Consider the following 21,297-nt stretch of genomic DNA (forward strand, 5'->3'; position numbering starts at 1 on the left):
AGGCAACATCCAATACGAAGCCGAAGACGAAGCCGAAGCCGAAGCCGAAGAAACACTTCCCGTATACTTCCAACATGTTTTATTGTAACTGTTCGATGTTCGATGTTCTCTTTCTCTCTCTGATCTACAAAATTATCTCTAATTTAATCGAATATCTAATCATATCCTTTGGATCTGTCACACAGGTGTCACCACTCTATTGACCATGGCAACACAAACATCGGGCATAAATGCATCACTGCCACCAGTATCCTATACGAAGGCGATTGATGTGTGGACCGGCGTCTGTTTGACCTTCGTGTTCGGGGCATTGCTTGAGTTTGCCTTAGTGAACTATGCATCCCGTTCAGGTTCGAATAAATCTAGTAATTGAGATTTGATATGCTTCTTAACAACCTTATAAATGTTAATTAATCGATGGTGTTTTTTCCTTTTTTTATACTACTATTTTTGACTGTTGCTTTTTATTGTAACTCGAGTGAAATAATACTACCAATACTACTACTACTACTACCCATAAAACATATACGTATAATATTCGTATGTATGTATATGTCTCTGCCGTTAAGTGTACATACAAGAACCAGTAACACAACCAACCTATCTGTCTATCGATTGACCTGAAGAGAACACAGAACCCTGTGACCTGAAGAATGAACACAACTCTGGGGCGCTTGAACTGACTCTCACACAAAACTCACACACTTTTCCTTCCACACACAACCAGGGCAGGAGCCGAATCTGAGCCGAAGCCCCCAACCCGCCCCTACATATGTGTCTATATATATATATAGCCTTATATCTGAACAAAAAATGTTTAGTCGTAGAACTTTCGATATGTGTAATATTTTTTTGTTTACTTAATTTTCATCTTTTTGATATCTAACAACAACTACAATGATGTTCTACGTGTGAATCTATACTAATCCAAGTTTTCTGTTTTACTCTCTTACTTTCATTCCGCTCCCAAAAACCATCCATCCATCCATCCATCAACCATCAATCCCTATACAATATACCCCATATACCCTATGATCCACCATCCACACACAAAAACTTCTGCAAAAATCCCACGAAAAAACGCGTTTGAAAAAAAAACACAACCCGATGAATTTTGCTTTCTGTTCGGTTCTTCGATGTTGTATCACAAAAAAATAAAACAAAAAAATGCTTGTAAATAAAAACCAAATACTTTTTGTATTAACTATAAACAATAATGTGTGTGGTAAAAAAAAAAATAAAAATAAAATTTAATTTTAATTAATTTTTTCAAATTTCTTTGATGAAAACTTGTTTCGAATCGTTTAAACGTGTATTTTTCTGTATTGTGTGACTATCTCTCTCTGTTTTTCTCTTTCTGTCTGTCTCTTTCTCTTTCACTATTGCTGTTTAACTGTATAACTGTGTTCTTACTGTGCGTGTGTGTGTGTGTGTGTGTATTACAATGCATCTAAAACTGTAAAATGTAAAAAAACACCATCGAAAACAACTCGACATTCTTTTTGTGGAACATATAAATTCTTGTAAACATCTATTCATCACCACATGCAACATTATATATCCTACGATATGGTATATACGGATCGGGCCGCAGACATGCATAAGGAGAATATGAAAAAGAAGCGCCGAGATCTGGAGCAGGCCTCCCTGGACGCCGCTTCAGATCTGCTCGATACAGATAGCAATGCAACGTTCGCAATGGTACTTACCTCTTGATATACTATCCTCTTTATCTCGATTCTTTTTCTTTAGAGTAGTGGGGAGGGGAAAAGCTAGAACTAGAACTGGAAACTACCAGAAACTAAAAGAAAATATAAGCTTCAGCCTTGCACTAGAAAAATAGCAGAAAATAGAAGAAAAATTAAAAAACTAGAAAATTTAAACTTTAGGAAAGAAATACAATAGAATACCAAAAAATACTATCAAATTGAAAGAAAATACCAAAAAAAATACCAGAAAATATACTGAAGAAATATAGAAAATTACTAAACGAATAGCAGAAGATCTTTGAAGGAATCAAAGAAAACCATACCATAAAATGTTCAGAAATGTCAGAAAATAAAGTAAAGTTACAGAGAATACTGGGAAAATACCAGAAAATATAAAATAAAAATAAAAATACCAGAACATCTCTGAAGAAACCAGAAAATACTAGAAAAATACCAGAAATACTATCAAATTAACAGAAAATACTAAAAAAAACAGGAAATAAATATAATATATACATACACAAATACTAGACATATACCAGAAAATACTAGAAACAAACTATACCAGAAATTACCAGAAAAATACTAGGAAACACCGAAAAGTAACAAGAATCCTAGGAAAATAGCAGAAAACTCGCAAATCTGTTGCTTTAAGAGGAGTAACATCCGTCGAGTCCGTTTTTAAAGATATAGAATAGCTAGGAACCAACCTGGAAGATAGATATTTAATTTCTCATTAGATGAACTGTTTGCACCCAATCCCCAATTGGGGGTCTAATAGCAAGCCCCCCTCCAACCAGTAATTGCCATCATTTGTTTTTCCTTTTCGAAACAACAAACATCGAAACGTCGAATTGGCTAAAACGAAACAAATTGCTATGATAAAACTATTAAAACAACTATTTCCTTTTATATTTGCCTCTTTCTTTATTACCACCCGAAAAACCAACAACCAAAACTGTTTTCAAACGTGTACCACCACACCACAAATAAACAACAAAAACCAAACAAAATATATATGCAAAAACCTTGCACCGAATCATCGCAAAACCACCACTCGACCGGGAATTGAATTGGAAAAATTGCAATGAAAATTAAATCGAAAATTAAATAAAATTTACGCACATGCCAATGCGAATGCATTCAACACCACCCCGCCCCCTGAAACACCACCACCACCACCACCCACTGAACAACAAACCTGCTCGAACCAACCAAAAAAAAACCCATCGAACCACCATCGAACCACCATCGAACCCCTCATTTGTTTCATGTCAAACGGCATCGCAATTTCAACGCGGTGGCGGCCAACAGAAACCGCTAGTGCGCCATCCCGGCGATCCGCTGGCCCTCGAGAAGCGTCTCCAGTGCGAGGTGCATATGCAGGCACCCAAGCGACCCAATTGCTGCAAGACCTGGCTATCGAAATTCCCCACAAGGTAACTGAGATACATGGCATCGCCGCCCCCTACCCCCTGCCGCTGACAACCGGCCGGGCGGTAGGCAGTGGCGGGGTGCCTAGTAGATCTCTTGAAATATACTTTAGTTCTATCTGTGTGTTGTGCATATAGTAGTTGATGGATTTACTTTTTGATGTTGTGAACATGTGTACTACTACTATTCTCTATTATATTCTCTTTTCACTAACTCTTGTTGACTTTTTTGCTATCACATCAAACAAAAACCAAAACAAAAACAACAACAATCTCTCAATACAGTCTCTCTCATTGATTCCGACTACTCCTGTGAAAAAAACACCCGAAAAATCTGCCGCTTGCTTGCCGTTTGTTAAACAACAACTTGAGTTCTTTTGCTCGCTGATCATTTTTGTTGCCAAAATTTTGAAGAAGAAAAAAAAAGTGAAGTAAAAAAAAGAAAAGTTTTAAATTTAAAAAAAAAAATGTACAAAAACTAAAAAAATATATATATTCGTAAATTTTTAATTTCTTAAAAAGTGAACATTTTATTGCTTTTGTGACTTTTGAAATAATTTCTTGAGTGTGATTTGTTTGTTTTGAAAATCAATCAATCGAATGTTGTGTTGTAGATACAACCCCCCGTTTCCATCCCGCCCCCGAGAACCCCCGCTCCCGCCCTCTGTAGATACCACCACCCCCGCCGCTCACCCAAACCCCTTGCACTTATGATTTTCCAGCACGTCACACGCGCCCCACCTCGCCGCCACCGCCTCACACACAAACATTTTTAAAACAAACAAATTATTTTGCCAAAAGACACAAATTTTGAAATGAGAAATGAAAATTTGAAACTGAAACAATTCGGAAACCAAAAAAAAAAAACAAAAAAAAAAACCAAAAAGAAAAAAATAAAACTGAAAAACCGAAAAAAAAGTAATCACAAATCAAATCAAAAAGCCAATCTTTAGATGATCAATTAATATATATTTTCTTCGTACTTGTTGAATATTTATCCAAAGACAATGTTCTAGATCGAAGAGAATCGATGTTATATCCCGGATCACCTTCCCGCTGGTCTTTGCCCTCTTCAACCTGGTCTACTGGAGCACCTATCTCTTCAGGGAGGAGGAGGATGAGTAAATGCCGTTGCCAATACTTAAATTTAAATTTAATTACTTGATACGATTACAAAAAAAACTTACCAAAAACGAAACAGCAAAAAAAAAATACCAAACAGCAAAATGTAACCGAAAAACACATGAAAAATGTGATGTACTAACCTATTCTTTCAATTCTTTTTCCATTCTTTCCACAAACTAACTTTTGGTTCCCATTTGGATTCATTTGTCATGCTCTTTTTGTGTTGCGTTTTGTGTTTTCCAAACTGATTTGTTGTGAACAAACTTCAAATGAAAAAGGACCTTCTAAGGACCGCCCACGGCTATGTAGAATCCAAACGTGAGACAGAGAGAGAGAACGAGGGGCATGCCCCCGCAAAGAACAGAGACAGAATCAGAGTTATAGGCAAGGCTTCGAGGCACTTCCATTAAAGATTTAAATGATAATTCGATTGAGGATGATGGAAAAAATTATAAAGTTAATTCTTAAGCTCAATTGATGATCCAAAAGTGTGACTGCATAGTAGTTAATGTTATTAATAATTATATAAAACAAAAACCAAAAAAACACAAACACAACACGACACACACACCCTGAAACAACAATTGTTTTGAGTTAGACTAGTTGAAAATCAATTTAAAAAAAAATTAAAATTAAATTTAAATTTAACAAAAAAAACAAAAAAATTACACACAATTGATTTGTACTTAAAACGAAATTTCTTAAGTTTAGCCCTAAATCCGTTAATCCAAGGATCCTGAGGTCGTACACCAACGACCATCTTTTGTACATACGAATGAATATTAATATGAATACGAATAAGTTTTAAGCGAAAAAAAAAAAACCAAAAATCTCTAGTTTAAAAACAAAATTCGAATTGTATAAAGAGCATTGTGTAGATATTTACTAAGTTTAGTCGATAAACCCGAAACGGCGGAAGCCAAGCGAACAAAAACTCTAGGTAAAAAATTCCAATCAATTATATGTTCATTCATCGAAAAGAAGCTATCGAATAAAACAATCGTAGGAAGAAAATCCTCTGCAAAGCACACACTCAGAAAAGAAACAAAAACCTAAAAAACCAAGAAGTATGTTTATTTATTAAAGAGCTAAAAAAACAGATATGGTAAAAAATGGTGGGTATTTTTTGCATCCGTTTTTTCCTAGAATTCCTAGAATTATACTTTAAAAGCCTGCTTTCGAGTTTTGAGCATTTGTTTAAGTAGTTTTACAATATATTGAATATTAAAAAAAGCAATTTTAAAGGGAATACTCGTAGTCCCGAATTCTTATTTGATTTAAAAATTAGACTTTTATTACATTTCCCTTATGTATTGTGGGTCCCAAGCAGCTGGCTCCCCTTTTTAGATATAGTTTATTTCCCCTTTTTCCTTAAGTAGAGTTACTAATACAAGAATATATAACAACTAAAACCAATTAAAAAACAGACAATACAAATACGTAATCGAATATCGAATCGATATATAGAGCCACCACTACCATATAGAGAGAGTTCTTTGCCAATAATCCAAAAAATTAACAACCAAATTTTTTTGGTTATTTAAGTGCCTTTTTTCATACGAATAAACACTTCCAGAACATCCTCCCTCTGCCACCCAGCCCCGCCCTCTGCCACCTCTTCGATGCACAAACAGCTTTAACTTTTAGCGAACAAAAAAAAATACTAAAAATACTAACAAAAGTACTAACTGAATTCTACATAGCAACAATAACAACAAACAAACAAAACAAACCAAAAAAAAAAAAATACAGCCAGTAAAACACTTAAAAAAATTTCAACTAAAACCAAAATTTCTTTGTAATTTTTGTAGTTTTTATAAATATTTGTTATTTTGAAAGCTTGTTTCACATTTGATTTTATTCCTAAGTTGTTTGGAAATGCTTTTCGATCACTTTTGCTTTGAATATCATTTCGATAACTAAAAGGTAAGAAGAGAAATTAGAAAATTACCAACTAAAGAAAACCAAAAATGAAAATCAAAAATCAATGAAAGATTACAAATAAACAACTTGTGCTAATATTAAAGAAAGAAAAAAACACTACACACAAAAAAGCACCCATGCATAATAATTGTTGTCATTAAAAAAAACAAAAAAACATAAGCATACAAAAACTTAAATGTAAAAGGAAAAATTCTAAATAAATCGATGAATCGATAAAAATCGATCATCGATCACTTTCGTTAAGTCGATAACATATTGATAGATGCATACATGTTGTAAAAGTTGTGCCAAAAACATTAGTCGAAAGAGTATCGAAGATGAATCGATAGCTAGTAAATAAATACTCGTACAGCGATAACGGCGAACGAAAAACTATAGCGATAGTTGTAATGTAAATGAATAGCTACTAATAGCTAGCGAAGAAGATCGATCAAAACGATCATCGACGATAACGATAACAAACGATAACTATAGCGATAGTCGTAATGTAAATGAAAAAGCTATTGAACATACAGGGTTTTTAAATGATAGCATATAAATGTTGAAGCAAGAAGAATAGAAGAAATACTAGAGGAAAGACGACACGACAACACGACAACACGACACCACAATGTTATCGATACAATATATCGATCGAAGTAAGAAAGTATAAAGATGAACAATTAGGCATTTATTTATAGTGGGGGTTCCATGGATTGGGGGGTACTTTGGTTGTGTGCTGCTTTCAGTTTAGTCGATTCTTCGGATTTTGTCAATTATCATTTACGTATTTCCAATAGGCAAATTGTTCAGCAGCGCGGCAGTCCAATCGATAGCACACAGATTGTAAATACGAGGCAACTTTAGACTTGAATGTTTTGGAGTAATAGATGGAATAACAGAAAAGCGAATTAACGGGAAAAAAACCGACGTATAGATGATAAGATTAATGTATGGTTTTAGATACTAAGGAAAAGGGTCATTAAACAATACTAACAAAAACAGAAGAAAGAAAGAAAGAGAGAAAGGAAAACCTACCACTGAAGGCCACTCATTCACACAGCAATCGACACTACCCAACACTAACCAACACTTTCCCACACTGAAATGTTTAATCTTTGCAACACACAAAAATCGAACTCGAAATCGAATCTAATCGCTGCACAGAAATCCCAAGTGAAAACTTTAGATAAAGATCATATGACACATATCTTCCAATAAAGAACTTCTTGGCCGAGAAGCGAAGTTCTCTAACAATCAAAATGACACGAAAACAAAAAAAAGAGATATTGTAAATACCAACAAAGACAACAAGAAATACCAATCAGAAAGAAGAACAAAATCACCTTACTTTATAGAGCTCTAAGTGGACGAAAAGCGCACAGAACACACATTTACAGCCAACAAAAATTATAGCAACAAATTGTATAAGAAAAACCACTTTCACACACACACACACACCCACAACACACACACACAAATGTAGTCTTAAGATCGGAAAACATGAATTTTGCTCTAGTGCATCCCCCTAAAAAGGAAAATCCAGGTAAATAGTAGGGAAAGCCAGAAGGAGAGAAAAAAGTTAAACAGAAAACCAAACAAAAAAGGAAAGCAAATCAAACCCAAAAGCGAACAAAATCAGTAGAATAATTATACAAAAAAAAGAAACAAACAAAACAAAAAATAGTTGAAAATAATTGTTGTCGACCCGCGAAGAAAAGCAAAAGAAAAATGCAAAATGCAAAAGAAAAACGCCAGAAAATTGTGTAAGACCCCTCCCCCCAAAAGGAATACAAGAATAAAAGATGTTTGTGAAATGTTTATAAATAAAAATGAAACCAAAAGAAATATGAGAGAAAAATACAAAGAAAGAGTTTTTTAATAAGTGGAAAAGAAGAAAAAACAAAAATTGTAAGTAAAATCGAACCGATGGGCGGTACTGCATAACGCGTGACATGTCTTAGCGCTTCTATTATGGAAAAGAAAGAGAATCTTAGACTCCTGGACCTCCTAGAACAACTCCTTCAACAGAGTGCTCAAAAAGTTTTCAATGTAGAAATTTTAAATAAAATCGAGCCGATGGGCGCTGATGCAGGACGCGTGGTGCTAGTAAACTAAGTGATAGTCGTATTTTCAGAAAAGGACAAAGACTTAGCATAAGCACGCCTACTTTTTACTAAAAATTGTCACCGAGGGGCGCTGCTGCATGTACAATCTTGCAATTTTTTCTATCAAATATCAGATTTTATTCAAAAAGAAAAGATCTCCCCTTCTACTGTCTCTCTTTGACCTCCAAAAAGTAGTCTTTGGTGGCCTTTCGATTCGTTTTGCCATTGGGACTCCGTATGAGATCCTCCACAATGATGGCACCTTCGTGCAAATGCTTGTACTTGGAATCTGTGCGCTCCTTCACATAGTCCTCAACGTCCTGAGCGTTGAGTTCAGTTCCTTGTTTCTTCACCACAGCGGCAGCAGCCTTGTCCCCGTACACCTGATCCCAGACGCCAAAGACACAGACCTCGGCGACGTCTGGCATTTCGGAGATGATCGTTTCGATGTCATTCGGATAGTACATGATGTTCTGGTACTTCAGCATGTCCTTTTTCCGCTCCACAATGTACAGGAAGCCATCCTGATCAAAGTATCCTAGATCCCCCGTGTGGAACCACATCTGAGGGTCACGCATTTTACGAGTCTCCTGTGGGTTTCCATAATATCCTGCCCAATACTGGCCATTACGGATGCATACCTCTCCAAGCTCATTGGGACCCAGGGATTTGCCCTCCTCGCTGATAATCTTTGCCTTCAAGCCTGGGACCACTCTTCCCACCGAGTTGGGCTTCTCGTCAAAGTGATAGTTAATGGTACCCATGGCTCCCAGTTCCGTGAATCCATACATGAAGTTCAGACAGTCGCTGCTCAAGCGACTTCTGATCTGTTTCTGGGTCTCCACCGAAGAGCGTCCACCTCCAAAAACGAATTGACGGATGCTCGACAAGTCGGCGCCTTCAAACTCAGGACAATTTGCCATTTGCGCCATCTGTGAGGGTCCCTGTATGAGCCAGGTAATCTTGTACTCCTCTATGAGCCGCATCATGTGGACAGGATCGAAGACATTGTCTGCGATAATCCTCGTAGTGCTGAAAATTCCAGATGTTATTGTTGTCAAGAGGCCAGTGATCCAATCGAGGGTGTTGTGGCAATACTGGATATCCGAGGTGGTGAGGGAGCTGCAAAACAAAGGGAAACCAATCAGAAATCTACAGACACTTCTCCAGATCTAGATCTACTCACTAGCTCCCCATAAGAATCTGGCGACTGTTCGTGATGGTCACCGCCTTGGGGATGCCCGTGGTGCCCGAGGAGCAGAGTATCGCCAGGGTCTGATCGATGCCCTGCTCCAGTCGCACGGGCCGAAAGTTCTCCTCGATGGGGGATGAGAGTATCTGCTCGATGGGTGTCGATCCACCCTCCGGATGGTTCCGCATCGTAACGATCTCCACATCCTCCATACCCCGTGTGGCATCTCTCACTTTCTCGTACTCGTCTCCGTCGCAGAAGATCATCCGTGGGTGTGTGATGGAAAAGAGCTTCTCGATGGTGCCCCGATCGTAGGCGATATTCAGCGAGTGGAAGGCGATGCCGTTGAAGAAGCAGCCATACGCGACGGCAGGGATATGGCTGGTATTCCTGGCTATAATCCCCACGATGTCAGACTGGAGGAGACCCTTCGATCGCATATACGAGGCCACGCGCATCGCATTCGAGTGGAGCTCCTCTCGGATGAGGATTGTCTCCTCTGTGGTGGATATCTGGAAGATACAAACACATGTATCTCTCTCTTGTGGGATAGATGGATGTAACAGATACTCACTTGGGCAATCAGCTTTGGATGCCTCCGCATCTCATGGAAGATAATCTCCCCAATGGACAGATCCGGGGCAAAGTACTCTTCGATCTCCGATCCACTCCAGATCTTGAGATCTGCATCGTAGGAGTTTGCTAGGACGTAAGGCATTCCGTGCGTGCACTTTTCTTGGCTCTCAACTGTTTTACTGAACTGTTAATAGATCCCGAGTGCCGAGGCTCTTTTATACCCAAATAATAACAAAAAAAAAACCAAGAGATACGTAATCCCACAGATTGCAACGTAACGGAAGATAGGGGACTGGTCCAAAGTCAAGGCTTCGCTTCTTTCACCATTTCTGTTTACGAAGTTAACATCACATCACAACAAAGTTCTGGGAATGGAAAATTATGAAGATAAATCCGCGGTAATGCTCGTAAAAAAGTCATGGGTCCCGTGCTCCGAAAAAACAGGTCATATTCTGCATTTGCTTATCGCATTACATGTTGGGAATCCAAGTCCAACTTTCTGCGATATCATTCTTATACGTAGGCATCTATGTATGTATATTGTATCTGGTATCTGCGGGGGAGCAGCGTTTACGGCATGACAATCGTATCTCTGTTGGAGATTGTGGGGCTATCTATAAAATTGCGATGCTCTGCAATAAAGTATTAGGAAAAGGTCTGATAACGTGCAAGTATCTAAAGATATGGATATTTAAGGGTATCTATTGATTGATTCGCTTGTAAGAATATCTTCTCTATGTTTTATTGGATATTTTGTGAAGATATGCTTGAACATATGATCAAAATTGGACACCCTGCAATGATGAGCAAGGTACGACTTTTCCTCAAGCGAATTCTTATACAAATTATAAATAACTATGAATGTGGAAGCCCTGGGGTGCGAGGAGAATGCCAACCGACCTACCTTCCAGTTCGTTCGAGTCTTTTATGGATAAAGATGCAGAGCCTAGTGAATGAATTCTACTGAAAATCCTATGAAAAACACTTGTATATTCAAAAAAGAGGGGGTACACAGGCTTCCAATTCCTCACCTCTCATAAATATACACCTCGTTGTACATTACATGGGTCGCAATGCCCCGACCCTCTTTGATACCCTGCAAATTGACCCCAACCTCATTTCCCATACATGTTGCCAAGAAAAAATGGTGCTGCGCAACATATACTTTTGCTGCGAATATCAGAATGAGAATATGTTGCAGTAGAATGTTGCAAAATTGTGGTTTTCAGGTTTCATTTATTGCCGCTTTCTAGTGGCGCCGTAACTTTAAAATTTTTTCAGCAAAAAGGCGCCAGGCTCCGCTTAGTTCCAAAGTGAAGCAATAGACGGCGCCACTGGTGCCAAAGGAAATTTATTAAAAAGTGGATTTAAATTCAAATAATTAAAAAAAAAATATATAAAAAAATGATTGATAAACAAAATAAATCTAGAAAAATATTTAAAAATATTTCACAAAATATACTACCCAAGCATTCCCCAAAATAAGCAAGAAAACACCTTCTTCTTGAGATTCTATCAATACTGAAGATACAAACTCCCCTAAAACTCCCTAAGACACCTTTTAACCCCCCAAAAGACAATTATTTATTCAATAAACGCCTGATCTGAACCATTACACAACTTTGTATGAATAATCATCTGATCATTGGATGCTGTGCTGACAGCAACAAAAAAAGATACATCTCGTGTCAAGCGAAAGCGTTTTGTCGTCGAAATACTTATATCCGGACACTTTAACTGCTGCTAAATTGCCGAGACCCGTCTAATTCCGATTCCATTGCCAATTTTGCGTGACCTTTAAATAGGAGCCGCTGCCGGGCAGCCTCTGCCAGTTGCGATCCAAATTTTGAATGAAAAATGTTGCATTCCCCAACGAAGTACGATCCGAAGGAGCACATCTGGAGCGGTGCCCGGCTGCAGGGACTCTACAATGAAGACTTGACCGTTGGACAGATCATCTTTCGACAGCTCCGGCGGGGGCCGCAGAGGATTTTCCAAATATCCCACACGGATAATACGAGGCTAACGCGTGGCCAGATGCTGGAGAATGCCTGCAAAATGGGGGCCTATCTGAGGGGACAAAAGTTTACGATGGAGACGGATATTGTGGGTCTGATGGCCCGCAACACAACACATGTGGCAGCCGTGGCCTATGGCTGCCTCTTCAACGGCACACCCTTTCATGCCGTGAACCCGAATCTCGAGGAAAAGACCATCAGGGATCTGTACCACATCACCAAGCCCCGCATCCTCTGCTGCGACAGTCAGGACTACCAGAAGATCAAGGACATAGCCGAGGCGTTGGGGGCCATCGTTCTCATAGTAAATGGAAAGATACCCCAAGTGGCCAGCATCCCAGAGATACTTAAAACATCTCTCAGTCCAAACTATGAGCCCTCAGAGTTCGCTGGCGGCATCAATCGCACCATGGCCATCCTTTGCTCCTCGGGCACCACAGGAACCCCCAAGGCGGTGACGATTTCCAACAGCCGTAAGCTCTTCGAGTGCCACAGGTATGCACAAATGAAAGATACCCTCCAAGAACACGCTTTAAAGATACTTTTCTGCACAGCTACCTGTCCTCCAACGATGTCCAGTATGCCCCTAGTACCCTGGATTGGCTGACGGGACTCATTTCTCTAGTGACAGCTGGAGTTTATGGCACTGTCCGTCTGATATCTAGCGATATGTTTAGTCCTGGGCACTTTCTGGAGATCTGTGAGCAGCATGAAATCTCCTGGTGTATTATGGCCAATTCCCATGTGGCCATGTTGGCCAATTGTCCGCAAACCAAGGCCCAAAGGTTGAGGAGCCTCCAGCACCTGCTGTTCGCGGGCGGCCACTGCCTTGTGGCGACCCTCAGGAAGATGCAGTCCTTCCTGCACGGCCAGGGTATCCTGCGGAATGCCTATGGGCTGACGGAGCTGGGAGCCCTCGTGTCCTACAACTACGACACGCAATCGAAGCCCGAATCAGTGGGTCGTTTGATGGCCAACATTCGCGTGCGGGTTGTCGATGGCTCGGGTCAGAATCTGGCAGTCAAAGGCGTGGGGGAGATCCTCCTCCACAATGGACAGCCTTGGAGCGGATACTTCGGCAATCCCAAGGCCACGGCAGAGATGCAGGACCCCGCAGGATGGTTCCACACCGGCGATGTGGGCTTCTTTGATGAGGACAGCTATCTGCACATCGTGGAGCGCAAAAAAGACATGCTAAAGTATCTGGGAATGATGTACTATCCGCATGAGATCGAGGAAGTGATCGCCCAAATGCCTGACGTCTCGGAGGTCTGCGTTTTTGGCCTTTGGCGCGAACAGGAAGGCGACGCGGCCGCTGCCTCGGTGGTCCTTCGTCCTGAAAGCCGTATCAAGGCCTTCGAAGTGGAGGCTTTTGTGCGGGACAACATCACCGTGCCGTTCAAGCATCTCCACGGTGGGGTGCAGATCGTGCAGCAGTTGGCCAAGAGCGCCAATGGAAAGGTCAATCGTTCGGCGGTCAGAGAAAACTACATAAAGAGGGGCTCCTCCTCCTCCAGCGCTTAGATGGGCCCCCACAGATACGCAACAATGAGTTTCACTATTCAAAAGATACAGATACAAAATGTAAGTGGAAGTGTAAAAGCGGCCGGGAGGGGGGGAGGAGGGCTTTGATAAGCCGGCAGCAGCTAGCACTTTGCACTCACAAGATACATATTTACGTAGATACTATCTAAACTTTGCACTGTAATATGTATCTGTCACACAAATAAAGATACATTCTAATGCAAATACAAAATTTCACATAAGATTACGCCAAATGCCACTGGAAAAATATACCTTTTGGCAAAACAGAAATGCGTTTAAAAATACTTGAATTAAATGAATAAATATTGTATCTTTTGGATGCCCAATAAATAAAATTTATCATTAAGATACAAAAAAAATCCTAATAGTCGAGTAAAAAGAGTTTTTGTAAAAGAAAAAATTCCTAAAATCCTCCTCCATTGAGAATACCCGAAAAATAGCTGAAAAAATACTAACATTTAACGGAAAATACCAAAATACTGAAAAAAACTAAAGCTAAGAAGAAATACGAAATAATACCAGAAAAATACAAACAAAAAAATTAGAAAAATAGCAGAAAATACAAAAAAGAATTCTAATAAAATTCAAAGATTTCATTGAAACAATCTTTTGGATATTTTGAATACTAAAATACTAAAAGAACAACTTTAAAAATACTGAAAAAATATCTGAAAAAATGCTAACTTTAAACTGAATATACCAAAAATAAAATACCAAAGAAATACAAAAAAAAAAAAAAATTAAAAGATTTCAATGAAAAACTATTTTTTGGATATTTTAAAAATGTTACAAAAAGATACTTTTTTGGCAGAAAAGTGCTAAAGAAATCAGATGTACATCAATTCAAATAATAAATAAAGTAATCTTCAAGTATCTGCAATAAAGTTTGTATATATAAAGTATCTTCAAGTATCTACAATGGCTTAATGGGAATGAAATATCTAGCAGTTCAAACCAATATCTGATTGCATTAGAAACCCCATTAGAAAAAAAACAGCTTAAGCGATTAAGTCATGTATCTTTTTGATACCTATTTGTATCTGTGAAACAAGTATCTGTATCTTTCAGTATTAGTAGAACCCTGCCGCTGTTTGCTCTAGCCTATCATTTTCCAATCGAAGATTGAAGTTAATTTTCTAATAAGCACGCGATGAAATCGCAAACAAAACACCCAATTCCCGTCTAGTCATGCAGGCAGAGCAGAGCAGCCTCCACAGACGATGATGATGATGTAATATGCAGCGATGCAGCGGCCCCTGCCCCTGCCCCTGCCTCTTGCTGTGTCATGCATTTAGCAGATTCATTGAGATCGCGCACGGCACACAGGCACAACTGCTCTGGAATCAAGTGCCGCCCGTAATCAAAACTTAACTGTGAAAGTGCATGTAAGCTGAAAGTGTAAGTGTGTGCTAAGTAAAGCCCATATCCAGTAAAGGCAAACAGAAACAATGCGAAAATTGTATAAAAACGCGACTGCAGTCGCCACTTGTCACCAGTCGAGCAGCAGACGACCTGATAGAACAATTGCAGGCCATGCCTTATGCTCCCGCAAATTCATACGAAGGAGATCTCAAGATCTGGTGTGGATCGGAGATCGAAGAGTACTTTGCCCCGGATCTGTCCATTGGGGAGATTATCTTCCATGAGATGCGGAGGCATCCAAAGCTGATTGCCCAAGTGAGTATCTGTTACATCCATCTATCCCACAAGAGAGAGATACATGTGTTTGCATCTTCCAGATATCCACCACAGAGGAGACAATCCTCACCCGAGAGGAGCTCCACTCGAATGCGATGCGCGTGGCCTCGTATATGCGATCGAAGGGTCTCCTCCAGTCGGACATCGTGGGGATTATAGCCAGGAATACCAGCCATATCCCTGCCGTCGCGTATGGCTGCTTCTTCAACGGCATCGCCTTCCACTCGCTGAACATCGCCTACGATCGGGGCACCATCGAGAAGCTCTTTTCCATCACACACCCACGGATGATCTTCTGCGACGGAGACGAGTACGAGAAAGTGAGAGATGCCACACGGGGTATGGAGGATGTGGAGATCGTTACGATGCGGAACCATCCGGAGGGTGGATCGACACCCATCGAGCAGATACTCTCATCCCCCATCGAGGAGAACTTTCGGCCCGTGCGACTGGAGCAGGGCATCGATCAGACTCTGGCGATACTCTGCTCCTCGGGCACCACGGGCATCCCCAAGGCGGTGACCATCACCAACAGTCGACAGATACTCGCCGGCAGCCAGTAAGTTTATTGCAGATACAATCTCTCGGATATCAATCCATCCTTTCGTGCATTTATAGGGACCTAACCACCGCGGATATTCAGTATACCCATAGCAGCCTCGACTGGATCACTGGGCTCTTGACAACCGTTACATCGGGAGTCTACAGCACTACAAGGATTCTCGCGGATAATGTCTTCGATCCGGTCTACATGATGCGCTTGATCGAGGAGTACAGGATCACGTGGATCTTGCAAGCGCCCTCCCACATGGCCATGATGGTAAATTCTCGGGAATTCGAGTCCACGGACTTCTCCAGCATCAGGAAATACCTTTTTGGAGGAGGCAGGGCTTCCGTGGAGACACAGCATCTGATCAGGAGTCGCCTGAGCAGCGACTGTCTCCATTTCGCCTACGGATTCACGGAATTGGGGGCCATGGCGACCATGAACTATCACTTCGATGAGAAGCCCAACTCTGTGGGTCGCCTGGTGAGTGGCTTGAAGGCCAAGATAATCTCGGAAGAAGGCGAGTCCCTGGATCGCGATGAGGTCGGGGAGGTGTGCATCCGCAATGGCCAGCACTGGGCGGGATACTACGGCAATCCTGAGGAAAGCCACAAAGTGCGCGACTCCCACGGATGGTTCCACACGGGGGACCTCGGCTACATGGATGACGATGGCTTCCTGTACATTGTGGAGCGGAAAAAGGACATGCTGAAGTTCCAGAACATCATGTACTATCCGAATGACATCGAAACGATCATCTCCGAAATGCCAGACGTCGCCGAGGTCTGTGTCTTTGGCGTCTGGGACCCAATCAACGGGGATGAGGCAGCCGCCGCAGTTGTCAAGCGGCAGGGGAGTGATCTGAAAGCCCAGGACATTGTGGACTATGTGAGGGGCCACACGGATGCCAAGTACAAGCATTTGAATGGCGGGGCCATCATCATGGAGGATCTGAAGCGCAGTCCCAATGGCAAAACGAATCGAATGTCCACCAAGGCGTACTTCTTGGAAGTTAAGGATCGGAATTAAATGATTGAAGGATACAACAAGGAATTGTTAATTGAATTGAATAACCATTAGGTTATTTTAAATGTGTATATTTGCATACATTTTAGTATTTTCTTTAACTAAACAAATACATATCTATGTGTACCTGTGTCACAAAGGAGGATCTACATATCTGAAAGACTCAAAAATATACCAGAAATTATTTTGAAACGAGTGGGAACGTTGTGAGTTGCTGCGGACACCGCAACTCTACATTTATACCCGATACTAAGTTAGTATGGCTCTCCTCCGGCAGACGCCGCTAATATTTAACGACACGACAAAAAGTGCGTGCGAGAGAGACAGAAAATCAGTCTGAGCGTGACGTCACGCGCTGCGTAGCCACTGCAAATTGATTTGTTCCTGTTGGCTATTAAAATTATCTGATCTGATCCAGACTCAGCAATCTGATAGATATGGTCATTCTCTATGATTCTGCGTTTTTAGTTTACTCGAATCTGCAATATTGTGGATGCAACAGATTTTCGCCCTTTGTGGGGGCGGAAGGAGGTGGGGCGAAATTCTGAGATATACGTTTTATAGTGAGATCTAACAGAAGTGCGGATACCAAATTTGCTTACTCTAGCCTTAATAGTCTCTGAGATTTGTGAATGCCCCAGATTTTCGTCCTTTGCGGGGGCGGAAGGGGGTGTGGCGAAATTTGGATAGGAAACGGTCAAGGTCCGATATCACAGGAGTGTGGATACCAAATTTGGTTGCTCTGGCTCTTATAGGTTCTGAGATCCTTGAACTCATATTTTGCAATTGGCAAAACCGACCATGAAACCTGTGTGTTAGAGAGAGACAGAGCGAGAAATAATATGGCTATAATAATTATACGATCTGGTTGAGATTTTACACTCTAGAACATATAGTCATCCTCTATTCCTCTATTCTGCGTCTTTGGTTTTATCGTATCTTTAAAAATGTGGATGCCACAGATTTTCGTCCTTTGTGGGGGCGGAAGTGGGCGGGGCGAAGTTTTGAAATATTTTTGTAGCAGTGACATATCACAGAAGTCTGGATCCAAAACATCGTTGCTCTAGCTCTTATAGTCTTTGAGCACTAGGCGCTGAAGGGGACGGACAGACGGACAGACGGACGGACGGACAGACAGACAGGGCTCGATCGACTCCGCTATTGATGCTGATCAAAAATATATATACTTTATGGGGTCGGAAACGATTCCTTCTGGACGTTACACACATCCACTTTTACCACAAATCTAATATACCCCAATACTCATTTTGAGTATCGGGTATAAAAAGTTATATATGTAGGATATATAACCAAACATACTTATTTGGTAATACTATAACTTTTGTTCGAAAAAATACTAGATAAATACCAGAAAATACCAAAAAAAATATTTAATAATGCTAGAAATAATTCCAGAAAATTCTAAAAATAAATACTACTATCAAAATATTTGAAAAATAAAAGTTAAATATCCCAAAAAAAATGAAAAAAATGAAAAAAAAAATGTCTAGAAAACCTCCCTCTTATCAGAAGGCTCTCTTTGAGCTTTTGCAGCTCCCCCTCTCTCTCCCTCTCTTACTCTCTCACTCTCTCCCTCTCTCCCTCTCTCTCTCTACCAAGTGACGTAGGAATCGCATTGCAAATCGTAATCGTAAACGGTTATGCCGCGATAAGATACGATATGTAAGGCGCCGGACAGCAGCACAGCACACACGCACCTGAAGGGGAACGCAACCTCCCGTCAGTTGCTGCAGAACGTCCGAAGCGTTTGGACCGGACCCACGTAGACATCCATTCCGGAGAGAGCAGGGCGCTTATCAGCGGAGTGGGGAGATATTTATTTATTATGGAGCGCTCGAGCACGCAATTCGATAAATACACGAAAATATGGAGTGGACCGAGGCCGCAGAGCTTCTTCGATGCGGATTGTTCGATTGGTAAAATACTGTTTGCGTTTATGCGAAATCATCCGTCGAATTTGTGCCAGGTAAAAAGCTCTCTCTTTGTCTTATGAGAACTCCCCTAACTATTCCCTATACAGATCTCCGATACAGAAGGCACTGCCCTGACCAATGGAGAGGCCATCACCTTTGCCATTCGGATCGCCCAGCAGCTGAAGGCCCTGGGCCTCAAGCAGGACGATGTGGTGGGCATTGCCGGCACAAATACCACGTATCTGATGCCTGTGGTCCTGGGCTGCCTGCTGAATGGCACGCCCTTTCATGCGGTGAGTCCTTGGCACGACGAGGACACTCTGAAGCACTTGTTCTCCATCACGCGACCGAGAATCATCTTCTGCGATGGTCTCGTGTATCCGCGGATCAGCATCATTTCGAGGATGTTCAAGAGTCATGTCTACACGCTGAAAGATCACCGTCTGGGCATCCCGCGAGTGGAGGATCTGCTGGAACCCACCAAATCAGAGCTTTATTATGTGTGAGGAGAAAAACAAACCCTTTGCTTTTGCATTTCAAAGATACAGTATCTTTTGCTTGCAGCCCCGAACCTCTCCTCTTGGGCGGCGATCAGACGGTGGCCATACTGTGCACCTCGGGCACCACAGGAGTCCCCAAGGCCGTGACAATAACCAATGCGGCTTGTCTTTTTGATTTTGGGTAGGATCTATGGCTAATTCCTGGATAAATCCCCGTCTAATACTTCCTCCCTCTCCTCTTAAGCTTCGTCACGGGCCAGGACGTTCTGCTGTCTTTCAGCACGATCGATTGGTCCGCCGGCATGTTCCAGATGCTTTTCAGTGCCTGCCATGGCTCGACGCGCATCATCACGGATCGCGCCTACACGCCCGAATATCTCCTGCAGTTGGTCGAAAAGTACAAGGTCACGCTCCTCACACTGGTGCCCCAGCAGGTGGCGTCTCTCATCAAGGCCCCAACGCTGAGCAAACAGCGACTGGCGACCATTCGATTCATCAGCATTGGCGGCGGCAGTTGCTATGTGGCGAATGTTCTTAAGATGCAGGAGTATCTCCTCAATGGACAGATTTCGTATGGCTATGCTCTCACCGAAACCGGGGGCGTTTCGGCCAACATGGGCGTGTCAAAGCCCTCATCTGTGGGCAGAATTGTCCCAGGCGTGAGGGTGAAGATACTGGACGATGCCGGCCGCAGTTTGGGGCACGGCGAAACCGGTGAGATCCTCCTGCACAATGGCAAGCAGTGGAACGGCTACTACGGCAACCCCAACGAATCGAAGCGGATCCAGGACTATCAGGGCTGGTTCCACACCGGCGACATGGGCTACTTCGACGATGAGAACTACCTGCACATCGTGGAGCGCAAGAACGAGATGCTACGCTTCCATGGGGCCCAGTACTGCCCCCACGAGCTGGAGCAGGTGATTGCCGAGCTGCCGGACGTGATCGAGGCCTGTGTTTTCGGCCTGTGGAACGATGTGGATGGCGATCCAGCGGCCGCAGCTGTCGTCAAGATCCCCGGCAGTCGATTGACTGAAATGGACATTGTCGAGTATGTGGCCAAGCGTCTGGTGGTCACCCACAAGCAGCTTCACTGTGGCGTCTTCTTCCTCCCGGAACTCCCAAAGACGGGCAGTGGCAAGGTGCTGCGGCAGCAGGCACGCGATCAGGCTCTGGGGAAAAAGTGGTCCGACTATGGCAATGGCCACTAAATCCCTGCAACTAGCTTTAGAGGTTCTTTTAGGCTTAAACGATGACTCACACAGTCAGTATTCCACGCGGGCAAAAGATACAACAACAAAATAAATTCCAAACAAAAAAAAAAGAAGGAAACATTTTTGATATCATTTTTTTGGCGGCTTATCTATTGATGATTACGCGGGCCCGGCAGGTGCGATTGTTGCGGTGCGATTGAATGATTGAATGATGGCCAAGGGGCATGGCAGGGCAGGGCAGTAGGGTGCAAAGTATTCCAAGGGAACCGCACACATGTTAGAGGTCAATCAAATGCTTCAGATAAGAGGGAAAAATGTTGTAAGGGAAGTATCTACACGAATGCCAATTAAGATTATCGATTGAGTCACAAAACTAATGAAAATTCATGCTGTGCAGGTCTAAGGCATAAAAGATTACAGATCTTCTAAGAGTGTTAAGAGTGTTTCCAAAGAGCGAATATTATATGCCGCCAAAAAGACTCTACTCTCTAGATTGCAATTAAAGATTATAAATCATTATCTATGAAGTGAAAGTTGAATAAGAAATGATAAGAAATAAAAAAGGAACCCACCAGCGGTTCAGGCTATAATCTATAAAAATACGCAATGTATATGCTAAAATAGAGCAATATATGTAAATGTTGCACATACAATAATTAATGTAATAAAATATATAATATAAAGGTAGTACAAATAGAATACTGTGTAAGTTGTTCTGGAATACTCTTTAGAGGTCTGAGAATGCAAGC

At 41.6% G+C, this 21,297-nt stretch overlaps 5 protein-coding genes across 28 annotated transcripts in view; 4 read left to right on the forward strand and 1 right to left on the reverse strand.

Annotated features, from left to right (window-relative positions):
- Nucleotides 1-5,297, forward strand: part of GluClalpha (glycine receptor alpha 1) — a 42,353-nt gene extending 37,056 nt beyond the window's left edge. For 5 of the 24 annotated variants that reach the window (XM_033378286.1, XM_033378294.1, XM_033378290.1 and 2 more), the window contains 5 exons: nt 186-365; nt 1,595-1,700; nt 2,990-3,148; nt 4,147-4,263; nt 4,546-5,297. In XM_033378286.1, coding sequence (XP_033234177.1) covers nt 186-365; nt 1,595-1,700; nt 2,990-3,148; nt 4,147-4,263; nt 4,546-4,555 — 572 coding nt within the window. In that variant the 3' untranslated portion in view covers nt 4,556-5,297. Of the gene's footprint in view, nt 1-185; nt 366-1,594; nt 1,702-2,989; nt 3,149-4,146 lie in introns of all 24 variants that reach the window. The other 19 variants (XM_015182924.2, XM_015182931.2, XM_033378325.1 and 16 more) reach the window with 10 other exon arrangements.
- Nucleotides 5,298-8,412: 3,115 nt separating this feature from the next.
- LOC4803281 (luciferin 4-monooxygenase-like) lies at nt 8,413-10,701 on the reverse strand. The gene is made up of 3 exons (XM_001360010.4): nt 10,065-10,701; nt 9,485-10,002; nt 8,413-9,420 (listed from the first exon to the last, which is right to left on the reverse strand). Exons 1-3 carry the CDS (start codon nt 10,206-10,208, stop codon nt 8,463-8,465), a joined length of 1,620 nt encoding a protein of 539 aa, XP_001360047.2. The 5' UTR covers nt 10,209-10,701; the 3' UTR covers nt 8,413-8,462.
- Nucleotides 10,702-11,597: 896 nt separating this feature from the next.
- Nucleotides 11,598-13,835, forward strand: Acsx2 (Acyl-CoA synthetase X2). The gene is made up of 2 exons (XM_001360011.4): nt 11,598-12,579; nt 12,639-13,835. The coding sequence occupies exons 1-2, from the start codon at nt 11,924-11,926 to the stop codon at nt 13,606-13,608; spliced, it is 1,626 nt and encodes a 541-aa protein (XP_001360048.3). The 5' UTR covers nt 11,598-11,923; the 3' UTR covers nt 13,609-13,835.
- A 1,265-nt stretch (nt 13,836-15,100) lies between these two features.
- Nucleotides 15,101-17,070, forward strand: Acsx3 (Acyl-CoA synthetase X3). The gene is made up of 3 exons (XM_002138055.3): nt 15,101-15,306; nt 15,369-15,886; nt 15,946-17,070. The coding sequence occupies exons 1-3, from the start codon at nt 15,163-15,165 to the stop codon at nt 16,901-16,903; spliced, it is 1,620 nt and encodes a 539-aa protein (XP_002138091.2). The 5' UTR covers nt 15,101-15,162; the 3' UTR covers nt 16,904-17,070.
- A 1,523-nt stretch (nt 17,071-18,593) lies between these two features.
- Nucleotides 18,594-20,657, forward strand: Acsx4 (Acyl-CoA synthetase X4). The gene is made up of 4 exons (XM_002138056.3): nt 18,594-18,887; nt 18,942-19,336; nt 19,399-19,515; nt 19,579-20,657. Exons 1-4 carry the CDS (start codon nt 18,747-18,749, stop codon nt 20,543-20,545), a joined length of 1,620 nt encoding a protein of 539 aa, XP_002138092.2. The 5' UTR covers nt 18,594-18,746; the 3' UTR covers nt 20,546-20,657.
- Nucleotides 20,658-21,297: the final 640 nt, after the last annotated feature.

This window comes from Drosophila pseudoobscura, chromosome 2 (assembly GCF_009870125.1).
Source record: "Drosophila pseudoobscura strain MV-25-SWS-2005 chromosome 2, UCI_Dpse_MV25, whole genome shotgun sequence".
In the NCBI taxonomy this organism is placed as follows: Eukaryota; Metazoa; Arthropoda; class Insecta; order Diptera; family Drosophilidae; genus Drosophila; species Drosophila pseudoobscura.

What these genes read in the sequence shown, in the direction of transcription:
- LOC4803281 (XM_001360010.4), bottom strand. Translation starts at nt 10,208, where the DNA reads ATGCCTTACGTCCTAGCAAACTCCTACGATGCAGATCTCAAGATCTGG. An exon ending in ATCCAAAGCTGATTGCCCAA is followed by an intron (nt 10,003 to 10,064) that starts GTGAGTATCTGT and finishes TGTATCTTCCAG; the next exon opens with ATATCCACCACAGAGGAGAC. An exon ending in CAGATTCTTATGGGGAGCTA is followed by an intron (nt 9,421 to 9,484) that starts GTGAGTAGATCT and finishes TTTGTTTTGCAG; the next exon opens with CTCCCTCACCACCTCGGATA.
- Acsx2 (XM_001360011.4), top strand. Translation starts at nt 11,924, where the DNA reads ATGTTGCATTCCCCAACGAAGTACGATCCGAAGGAGCACATCTGGAGC. An exon ending in AAGCTCTTCGAGTGCCACAG is followed by an intron (nt 12,580 to 12,638) that starts GTATGCACAAAT and finishes TTTTCTGCACAG; the next exon opens with CTACCTGTCCTCCAACGATG.
- Acsx3 (XM_002138055.3), top strand. Translation starts at nt 15,163, where the DNA reads ATGCCTTATGCTCCCGCAAATTCATACGAAGGAGATCTCAAGATCTGG. An exon ending in ATCCAAAGCTGATTGCCCAA is followed by an intron (nt 15,307 to 15,368) that starts GTGAGTATCTGT and finishes TGCATCTTCCAG; the next exon opens with ATATCCACCACAGAGGAGAC. An exon ending in CAGATACTCGCCGGCAGCCA is followed by an intron (nt 15,887 to 15,945) that starts GTAAGTTTATTG and finishes GTGCATTTATAG; the next exon opens with GGACCTAACCACCGCGGATA.
- Acsx4 (XM_002138056.3), top strand. Translation starts at nt 18,747, where the DNA reads ATGGAGCGCTCGAGCACGCAATTCGATAAATACACGAAAATATGGAGT. An exon ending in AAATCAGAGCTTTATTATGT is followed by an intron (nt 19,337 to 19,398) that starts GTGAGGAGAAAA and finishes TTTTGCTTGCAG; the next exon opens with CCCCGAACCTCTCCTCTTGG. An exon ending in GCTTGTCTTTTTGATTTTGG is followed by an intron (nt 19,516 to 19,578) that starts GTAGGATCTATG and finishes TCTCCTCTTAAG; the next exon opens with CTTCGTCACGGGCCAGGACG.